The following is an 11,592-nucleotide window of genomic DNA, read 5'->3' as shown; positions in this document are numbered from 1 at the left end:
AGCAACTTATCTGAGTGAACTTTATTTACTAAGAAGTTAAATCCTGAATCTTCCCAGGCATTATTTTCTGATTCAGTTTAATCTGCCCCAAGGCAAATTCTTATCTTTGATGTGAATTAGAAATCACTTCTAATTACAGTTCCTGATCTTCTGGGGGTATAGAAATAACTTGTCAACAATTCTCCAGATTATGGTGGGCTGTCATATCTTATAGTCACTTGAATTGACTCAAATATATTACAAGTCTTGTACTGATCTCCTTGTAGGCACAGTTACTCCCCCCCCCCCCCCTTGACAGCAGGGTTAAACAAACAAGCTCACTAGATGGCGTTAGAGAGTGAGATTCCAGCACAAGCCCTTAGGACTTTCTCTTTCTGCATCAGGACATGAGACAGTGAAGATATAACCCAACTGTCTCTCTCACACACTATATGCCAGTAGCAGATAGAAGCTAATGCACAAAAGACCATGTCCTACATGCATCAAACCATTTTCATAATATTCAGCTTGTGTATATACGTGTGACCACATTAAAGTTATTTAAAGTCACAGCCTTGTTTATGTATTCTTTATACCGGGTCTCCTGTCACGATATTACAGCCTTCTGAGTAGAGTCACATTAGATGGAATACAACCTAGCCATCTAAAATGGTGACCCCGATGTGTAAAACGCACCCCGATGTGTAAAACGCACCCCGATGTTCCAGACCACTAAACTAACTAAAACGGTGACATGATGCAGCACACACCACAATTCCATTTAAAATGGTGAACCCTGGACAAATTCTGACCAGTGAATACGTATTCCTTTTCTCTCCTTCGCGACTTCGATTACACAACCAGACCGCCACTCATCGCATAGGTAAACCACTGATGTCTCTTGTCGCCATATTGTCTTCTTCACCAGAAAATTTTGGTGCCATTTTCAAGCAGGAAACTGCAAATCGTTTTTCCTCGGGTTGTAACCGAATTTACAACTTAGTCCTTTGCAGACACAGTGTCCTAGGGGAATATTCTTCTTGCTTGTAAAAAAAAAGGAAAAAAAAATTATCCAGATTTCACATGGACAGCAAATTTTTCCTACGTGCCAGGTATGAATTTCTTTCTTTCAACCACCTAGATTATGCACAAGTTGACCATGTTTTGTTCTTTATCCATAAGCAAGGACTTCTATTTTCACCCACTGCTACTAAAAAAAAAATTTCCTAGTTTGCTGTTTGTCGTGCCTTCTTTCAACTAGGCTGTTTTGACTGCTATTTCTAACGGCATTTCTTTCAACCAGCTTGTTCTTTGTGGCGTTCTGTTCCTATTATCATCCAAGATGAGTCATTTTCCTTTGCCTCAATATCATGGAGATGCTAAGATGTGATTTTCACAACTGGAGTCATTCTTCATTTCTTCTAATATTCAGTCAGCCCAGAGCAAACTCCACATCACTCTTACAGGCATTCCTTCTCCCCTTGCACTTTCAGTTCAAGATATGATAACAGGAATGCCATCGGATATGACATACAAAACCTTCAAGGCTGAGGTTCTCTGGCGTAACTCTCCTTCAGCTGAGAGTAAATTTCGCACACCCTTGCATGATGAGCACCTCAGGGACCAAACCCTCACCCAGTTTTTGTGATGAATCTGAGAGTTGTCCAATAGCTCATATGAGGAACAGGCATTTGTCAAACAATTATTTTTCTCAAGGATACTTTCTAATGTCCAGTCGATTCTAGCTCCTATGATGGAACATACAGCCCTTGAACAACTCGCCGCCTCTGCCAGTTTATGGAATTTTCTGACACACCATCATCCGCCGATAACCTTGTCACTTCTTTGTCTTCCTCTCGAGATTCTACTAATTCTGCTTTGGACAACACACCCAGAGAAACAAGGACTACATATCACAGTTCACTAGTGACATTTGTCACATTGCTGGCACTGACAGCCCCCTCCCTGACACCTTATCTTGCCTGCCTATCAGTGCATTGTCATCTCCTGCTTCGATTGATTTCGTTGCTATGGCTACTAACCAACCCTCCTTGGACTCTCTGGACGTCTCTTCACCACAGTTTTCTTGCTGCAAGTTTGAACACCTGCCTCTGCTTTTTTCTGAAGGAACCATTCTCTGCGATGTTTCTACCAGGTCACCACAACCCCTTGTTCCTGAATATCACCATCATGCTGTTTTTGAAGCACTGCATTCACTCTTACACCCTGACATTGTGGCCACAGTAAAGCTCATTTTGGCCCACTTTTTCTGGCTGAATATGCATCGGTCTATTACGGTTTGGTCACGTGCTTGTCTACCATGTCAGCATTTCAAGGTGCATCGTCATGAGAGCACCTCATGGACACTTCCAGCCACCGGACACCAGGTTCTGTCACATACACATCAACCTGGTTGGTCCTTGACTGGTTAGTTGTGGATTTACTTATATATTGATCTGCATCGACTGCTTCTCTAGATGGCCTGAAGCCACCCCCCTCGACATTTCCACAGAAACAGTCACCAGAGCACTCATCTCTGAGTGGATATCTCGCTTCGGGGTACCCTCTAGAATTACTACTGATCGTGGACACCAATTTGAAGCTTGTCTGTTCTGTGAGCTTTCGAGATTGCTCAGGGTACAGCACATCCACACCACAAGTTACCATCCCGCTACGAACGGTATGGTGGAATGATTCCACCACCAACTTAAAGCCGCTATTCGCATGGCTCTTGACTGGACAAATATTGGCGCCCGTTGGCTTACCAAATGCGGACCCCACATCTTATGTCATGTGATTCAGGTCATTCTTTGCTGACTTGCTATGAATGCTTCCTCGTGACCAGTCTATTTCTTCTGCAGTACCCCCAGATATTTCTACCTGGACCCACATGTTTGTAAGAAATGATGCCATCAAGGGACCGCTCACACCTCCCTAAACAGGACCCTATTGTGTTCTTAGAAGAACACTGAAACTGTTCACTGTTGACTTTCACAGAAAAAAAGAGACTGTCTCTATTGACACAGTAAAAAAGGTCTTTTCCAAAACATTTATGCCACAAACACTGCACCTCCACAAGCACCACTTCCGCTCACCAAAACACCAACTACACAAATGCATTCTTCACCTTACAGGACATGTTCAGGCAGATCGGTTCATTGGCTGAAGAAATTGTCTCACACTATTTACATTTCTTAACATTGCCTCATCAGTGACTGTTCTGGAGCATAGACTTATGTTGTTATAGACACCACATTTGTATCTTCTCTCTTTCTATATCATTGTACTTATATGCTTTGTTCTATTTGAATGGACACCTTTCTTTGCTGAACATCTTCCTTGTACAGACTCACATTGTACTTTTTTTTTTCAATTTCAATTGTTCATACAACTGTTTTGCCATGGTTCATTCTTCTCTGCCCTCCTAGTGCACACTTTGCCTACACTACTTTTAATCAACTGCTTCCGGTCTAAGTGGTGGGGGGCTCTGTAGGCGCAGTTACCCCTTTTGACAGCGGAGTTAAACAAACAAGCTCACTAGATGGTGTTAGAGAGTGAGATTCCGGTATGAGCCCTTAGGACTTTCTCTTTCTGCATTGGGACATGAGACTGTGAAGACATAACCTAACTGTCTCTCTCTCACACCACATGCCAGTAGCAGATAGGAGCTAACACACAGAAGACCATGACCTCCATGCATGAAACCATTTTCATAATATCATTCAGCTTGTGTATATACGTGTGACCACATTAAAGGTATTTAAAGTCACAGCCTTGTTTATGTATTCTTTATACCGAGTTTCCTCTCAAATTATATTACAGCCTTCTGAATAGATAGAATACAACCTATCCATCTAAATCCTTTTACCTTCAAAGGAGGGATGTATTTTCTAATTTGTTTTCTTTCAATTGTGCTGTAGCATATGAAGTCAACTTATGCACAGGATTTAAATTTGGAAATTGGCTTTAATGCCTGATACATAGCCCTCTGTGCTACTGTTCATCCTAAATCACTAATTTTTAGTCTTAACATAGAGTTCTGTAAAGGTTAGGCATTTAATGAAATGGTATATTACTGGTACTTTTTCTTTCACGACTATAAATAAAATACAAAGTTTAAACAAGCATCTGTGAGATACCAAGTCAAATATTGTAAAGTATGTAATTTGATTGGTTACTGTCTGTCATTCAGACATAAACCTTGATTTTTCTGTTTGTTATTAGTGTAAAAAGAAAACTAAAGAGTTGAATTTAATCTAAGTAGTATTATTCATAAACTGAGAATGACCTTTTCTCACTGCTGCTCTTCATCCGGAATAGAGAAATGATAGATAATTGTTTTGATATCACAACAATCCTCAGAAATTACATTATTTGTAATTTACCTTTCATATTTTCAGGTTAGTACTTATTTAAAACAGCTTCTTAATACTTCTGAAATTGATTTGAATATTGGGAATGTCTTGACTGCTTATTCCAATGGTAGTGCTATGGACTATATACGTAATACTTTGGTAAGTACATATTGCGTTTGTAAGCTGTTACCTTTCCCTGTATAGTTTATTTTTGTAACTATATTTCTGTTGTTAATAGTTGGAATAAAATTTATTCCAAGTAAACTCTGTTTCAGTAAATTCAAAGCTCATGAGTTGTCAATCAAATGCAGGAAAGGAATGTTCAGGTCCAACTCATCCTATTTTCAGATATAACTAAATAGTTTGGTTGACAGTTGTAAAATTATTAATTCCATCTTTATTGTTGAGTATTCTGTTCTTAATATTTTGAACTTAAAACAAGTTATCTATATTTTAAAGATAGAAAATATAAGGAAGATTTAGCAGTGATATTGAGCAAAGCTACGAGAAAAAAAAGTGCTGTTGATTTTGTCCAATAGTCTTTGCTTGAGCAGATCTATGATACCAAGGATAGTACCTGAGTATAATTTACTGCCATTGACATCTCACCTTAATTGTAGCTATGCTGTCCACTGTTAAACTGAAAAACATCCAAGGAAGGTTTAATTTAGCTTGATTTGTTGTCATTGTTGCTTGTCTGTGTATGTTTAATGGAAAACAAATAGTTCTTCAATTATTTCTATTATTCATATTTTCTAGAAAGTTGATGTTGCATGTACTCCAACTGGTGTTAAACATCTACACCGCAAAGCCCAGGAATATGACATTGGGATTTATTTTGAAGCCAATGGTCATGGAACTGTAAGTCACTTTTCTTGATAAATTTGTCTTTTTAAAATCAATAATCAGTTTATTAGTGTATTTATTTGAAACTTTTATTTCTGTTGCAAAGCATTCAAACCAAACTATTTTCCTGCAGACCTTTGACCTACAGATGCTTAAGCTAGGTATCAGCCACATTAGTTCCAGCAGTCTGGGAGAGCATGCAAAAGTCATGGACCCTAGTTCTCCTCCTCTGACTGAATTATTATAACTATTACCACCTCACCATCTTTAACAACTCAGCCTCTTTTCTCCACTTGAAAGCATCAATCACTAACTGTTTACACCCAAAGGCTTATCTTCCTCATCATTGTTTCTACAACTTTACCACTTCCTATTGACAGGTTGTAATCTTCCATGCTTGTTGACTGCCTATCAACATTATATAACATACTTGCTCAGTAGTTAGTGGAGTTGTTAGCTCAAAGTTCGTCAGTTGAAAAATATTATTTCTAAAATCCCTAATCTTTTTTCTGTCTAAGGGCATTACAATACATATTAATGTTCCACAATTTTTTTTTAACGGTAAAATGCTGCTTGTAGCATTGTTATAGATTTTAATTTAGCTTAACATTTTTGTTACCATATTTCTGTCGAAATACACTGCCTTTGTTTTAATCAATTTTGAAAATAATAAAGAATTTAGAAAAATAACTTTGTCCTTACTGAGCTGGTGTTTGGGATATAAACTAGCATGAAATGTTGGTGGGAAGTTTTAGATTAGATCATTTTAAAACAGGAAGTTTGTATTGTAGAACTAGAGTAGTCTCAAGCAGGTTGATTGTTAAAATAGATACCATCTACTTGAATCATTATTTGGACAAGCATCTAGATACACAGTTTCTACTCCAATAATTTTTTCATGTAATCTAAGTCAATCTTTAATGGTTTAATTGTAAGTCAATTTTTTGGAAAAAAAGCTTGAATTATAAAAATGGGAGTGTTTTGCTTTACAATTTCAAAGACTTCTAAAATTATAGATTGTATCTTGATAAGAGGGTTGTGCCATAAGGAGTTTATAGCAGGAAGAACCTCAAACATTAAAATTCCACTACTCTTATAAAATGATGTGAATGAAATGTGTGATAATTATTTTGATACTTAAATGATTCATAGAAATTCATGTGATTTCTTTTGGAATTTTCAGGTTTTGTTTAGTGCTCATGCTGAAGATATTATTTTAAATACTGCTGGAAACACTAAGTAAGTATTAATAATTGATTATATTCACATTCTGGTATTAAATAGAAATTACAAAAAGTACAAATCTCAAAGAAAACAAGTTCAGAGATTTTTTTTTCCCCCTCGTTTAATGTGGACCAATTCTAGTAGACAGCAGTATGATAGATAAAGCAATTAAGAATTTGAAGGCAAGGGAAGTTCTTGGTCCATCAGAAACTACTGCTGAAATACTTAAAATATCTGGCAGAATAGGATATGGACTAGTCACTAATCAGGTTATATGGAAAGATATCATTACCCATTCTCTGGTGTAGTAGTATAACGGAAGGAAGGTTTTTATACTTTTGGGGTATCTTCTTTTTCTATTATAATTATTCTGTTGATTCAAGGAGCTGGAAATACAAAGAATGAAGTTCTCAGGCGGAGTAAATTCAATAACCGTTTATTCACAGGTGCTTCTTGCAAGGGGTTTGCTTTCATTAACCATCTTCACAGTAGCGCATAGTTAGCCTTCTCTCCCATACACGTGAGGTTCAATAACCTCTGGAGACAATGCATGTGGTATCACAGCAGGACAAAAGTCCGCTATGAGCTCCTGGCTTTGAAGTGGCTTCTCAGCGTCAGCGTGAGAAGAATGAGAGGGAAAACATTGTTGTCTTTTCCTTAAATAATGGTTGCAGGTTAGATCTCGTTTTTGTCTTGCATATGGCAATGGTTGCAGTCAAGATCTCGCTGTTTCAAAATGGTGCTGGCTTATTTGTGCCTTGCTACAGGCGCTCTTCCCTGAGAATGCCAGTGTGAAAATAGAGAATAACTGGAGCAGGCACAAGAAAAGAGCAAAGATGGTAACTGATCGTAAACAACAAGATATGGTACAAAAATGTGACAATTCAAAAAGAAAATTAATTACAAGAAATATAAATTGGGATGCACAAAATTTGGCAGAATATTGGAATTGTTCAGTAACACAAGGAGACTAAAGAGATTGTTCAGTAACAGAGGAAACACAAAAGAGATTGTCATATAAATAGTTTTGGTAAGTTTTTTGGGCCAATGCACAGTATGGTCTGTCCTGGTGACATAAGGTTTGTTTGTGTTAGGTTGTGGTAATGAAGGTGTAGGTGATGGTGTGGTCAAAGGTGCATGTCCAGGTGGATGTGTAGGTAGTTGTAAAGGATCAAAAGTGGGTATGGCCAGAGTGTCATCGAAGGGTGTGGAAACCTCAAAACATGCCTTTTTAAATCTGTCGACTGACACGGTCTCTGCCCAACCATTGATGTCAAGACTAAAAGTTTTGGGTGTGCTCGATAGCACATGAAACTATCCTTTATAGGGAGCAATGAGCAGTCCGCTGACAGAATCATTCCGAACAAACACATGAGTCCACTTGTCAGTGTCCAGTGGGATGAGCGAAGTCTGCAGATCAGGAGTGGCACGTAGAGCAGCCTTTAGTTGCTTGTGAGTTGAACCATCCCGTTGGAAGCAGGTCATATGAATGTGATGAACACCTAGGATTTGTGATATTCCACGAAATAAGGAAGCTTTAAACTGACGTCCACAGTCAGTGGTTATCTTACCTGGAACACCAAGATGAGCAATCCAGTTAGAAATGAAAGCTTGAACAACTGACTCAGTGGAAATGTCCACTATTGGAATGGCTTTAGGCCAACGAGAGAAACGATCGACGCATGTCAATATGTAAGAGAAACTGTGACTGACAGGCCATGGTCCAACCAGATCAATGTGGACATGGCAAAAACGAGTCTCCAACGGAGAAAACTGTCCAAGAGGGGTGCGAATGTGCCTGTGGATTTTAGAATGCTGGCATTTCACTCAAGAACATGCCTAAGCAGTGATTATCTGGTGCATATTAGGCCAGAAAAAACGAGCCGTAATAAGCTTCACCGAGACAGTGACGCCAGGATGTGACAGTGAATACAAGGCATCAAACACAGAGTGCTGGTGGTTCGCAGGTACAAATGACCTGGAAGAACCAGTAGCTGTGTCACAAAGGATTGTGCCTTCAGCAGATGGAAGTGGAAGATAGGCAAACTTGCAACAGGACAACTTGGTAGAAGTTAGATCCAATGAGTCCAGAGCTGGCTGATCCTATGCAATGGCAGTTAAATCGATTGCAGCAGGAGATGAAAGAGAACACATATGGAGGTGAGAAGGTGCATGAGCAGGTACGTTCTCTGTTCCAGGTATATGCCGAATGTCACTCGTGAACTGGGAAATGTAGTCCAGGTGACGAAAAGCATGAGGCAAGTGTCTGTCCAATTTAGATGACAGAGCAAATGTAAGAAGCTTGTGATTAGTATAAATCACAAAATCTTGGCCCTTGAGTTGATGTTGAAAATGATGAACCGCAAAGTATTAGTATTTTGGAAAATAGACAGGACCCTGCTACTATCAGATATGGCATTGCTTGATATGTAGAAAAAGAATACATAGAAATTGCATATGGTACACCCAAGACACGCAAGAGGTGCAGTAGAATCATAGGTAGGTTAACAGAGAAAGCAGAGTTTGCATGTGGCAGATGCACAGGCTCAATAAATACATTTTCTTAAATACCCAAGAGGATCCCTAGAGGTAGCAAATAGTTTTTGTTTCCTAGGGGGTCTAATTAGCAGTGGAAGAGAAAGTTCTGAAAGTATAGTTATTAGAATAAGAATAGGCATTATCTCTGTTGGCGACAAAAGATTTTTCTTTCAGAATCAAAGACAAATTGTATGATACTTGTGTATGAACAGCAATACTGCATGGTAGTGAGACATGGATCCTGAATGCAGAGAATCTGCAAATACTAGAAAGAAATTAAGCAAATATGTTCTGCTGGATGTGCATGAATGAAAAAGTAAAAATGTTTTGTAAGAAAAATTGGGCATAAGAAGTGTCAGATATAGTATGTAAGAGAGAAAACTACATTGGTTTGGCTATGTGATGTGTATGCATCAGGATAGTTGTATAAAGAAGTGCTAATTGCTTAATGTGGATTAAACTTACTAAAAAGAGAGAAACTCAGGAAGACAAGATGAGGTGGTGAAAGTTAATCTCAGATGGAGGAGATGACAAATAAAAAGATGATTGGTGATATGTAGTACTTAAGACCCACACATTGATACTAGCTCACGACTGAAGTTCAAAAAGTACGTGTATGCACAAAACTGAGGTTGTAGGACATGTATGCACACAGCTGGATCCCTTGCTCTTTTTTTTTCTCCCTTCCCCCACCCATCATTATCCTTTATTTTAACCACCCCGCAGTCTCTCCCTCACGTAAAAATTGACCCCTATTTTTGGCCAAGAAACTGGGAATTTTCCTTAGACCTTGTATAAAAATCAACTCTAGTATTTCACAAACAACAGGACAACATTTGTGAGTCAAGGTACCGTATTATCCTGCACGTAGAAATAACACTGTTACAAAATTGTGTGGCTACCTTACTGTAGCCTGCTCTATAGGTGGAATGCTTTGTGCTTGTAGCAGCATGTTCAGTGCTTATAGTAATACACCATTTAATAGTGAACATTACACATCTGTTAATGGGTGCTACATCACTATTGCTAAAATGTATGCACAGAATATGCAGCAAGCCTGCATACATCTTCAAGTACAATAAACACATGCATCATACACTTGTTGTTTACATGATGAAAAACGTGTTTCACTGACAGCACTATTGGTGAACACTGGCAAACGCCACTATCTTAATTTCTTACAAAGGCATGACTTTGGTTAAACTAAAAACATTCAATTCATCACTAGATCAGTGGTTCCCATGCAATCTTTATATTTTCTTCATTTCCAAATACAATAAACACATCTATCATATGCTTGTCTGTTTACTTGGTGAGAAATGTGTTTCACAGACAGCACTATTGGCAAACAACAACAAACACTACTGTATGAATTTGTACTGAGGCATGCAGAATCCTTCAACATTATTTTTAAAGACATGGAGCCCCTGATAACTTTCAAGGAACCCTGGGGTTTTGCAGAACACACTGGGAATCCCTGCTCTGGATTAACTACACTATATTATGGACATGTACTGGTAATTGCACATGAGTGCTATGTGGTCTTGTTTATGGGTTTTATTATTTGCTAGGATGTGTGTATTGATGCATAGAATTGGTGATGTTACTGTAATTCATTGTTCTTGTTTTTATTCGCTTAGAGATCAGTTGGGCTTCTTCTGCTGATACGGTACTTTGGATTCTAGCTTGAATTTCAGCTCCTCAAAAGTAGTGTCCATGTAATAGTCAACCCCATAAATTTGACCTTAAAAAATAGTCTAAAAAAATTTGACTTTTACACGAGTATATATGATATTTGCAAACTGTAACCCTACCCCATCTTGCTAACACTCAATCTCTCCATCATCCTTTGTGCTGCTGCTGCAAATAATGAACTTACAACCTGTTACAGCAAACCTTTTATATTGTCATTTCTATACTGCCAAGTACCACTTCCCCTTCTCTGAGCTACTCCCAGTTGACCTCTGTCCCCACTTGTTTTACCATTGATCACCCTCACCTCTGTTCACAACTCACTGCATTTACTTTCTGTATACATCTGAACTCTTTCCACCATGCTTATGTTCTTCTCTCCCTTAACACTCCTACAACCTTAATCTTAACTACTACTACAGATTCTCCTGTCCCCATGCTCTCTTCCATTCATCTTCTTGCATATGTCACTTGAGGGCATTTCCTGATACCTCACCACCACCACATTTTCTTCTCTTTGTGGCACCACTCCACCCATGTTAAGATGTGAAGAAGCCATGAATTTCCTCCACAGCAAACCTGTCTCTACTTCTCCCATCATATATTAACTCCTCAACACTTCACTTATAGCAACCACATTATCTCCTATCGTTTCTAAGACAAAGGGGCACTTTAATCCTGCAAGTGCTGATTCCACAAAGAAAAAAAAGCACCATGTAAATCATCATCATCATCATCATCGTTTAACGTCCGCTTTCCATGCTAGCATGGGTTGGACGATTTGACTGAGGACTGGTGAAACCGGATGGCAACACCAGGCTCCAGTCTAATTTGGCAGAGTTTCTACAGCTGGATGCCCTTCCTAACGCCAACCACTCAGAGAGTGTAGTGGGTGCTTTTACGTGTCACCCGCACGAAAACGGCCACGCTCGAAATGGTGTCTTTTATGTGTCACCCG

At 38.8% G+C, this 11,592-nt stretch overlaps 1 protein-coding gene across 1 annotated transcript in view; it reads left to right on the top strand.

Annotated features, from left to right (window-relative positions):
* LOC106875741 (phosphoacetylglucosamine mutase) overlaps window positions 1-11,592 on the top strand; it is a 93,697-nt gene that overhangs the window by 52,224 nt on the left and 29,881 nt on the right. Inside the window, exons 10-12 of the mRNA XM_052965858.1 lie at window positions 4,380-4,493; window positions 5,094-5,195; window positions 6,364-6,419. Coding sequence (XP_052821818.1) covers window positions 4,380-4,493; window positions 5,094-5,195; window positions 6,364-6,419 — 272 coding nt within the window. The remainder of the gene's footprint in view (window positions 1-4,379; window positions 4,494-5,093; window positions 5,196-6,363; window positions 6,420-11,592) is intronic.

The sequence above is a fragment of the Octopus bimaculoides genome, chromosome 2, assembly GCF_001194135.2.
Source record: "Octopus bimaculoides isolate UCB-OBI-ISO-001 chromosome 2, ASM119413v2, whole genome shotgun sequence".
Taxonomy (NCBI): domain Eukaryota; kingdom Metazoa; phylum Mollusca; class Cephalopoda; order Octopoda; family Octopodidae; genus Octopus; species Octopus bimaculoides.
Note: the sequence above shows the minus strand (reverse complement) of the source record. Positions and strands in the feature narration are given on the sequence as shown.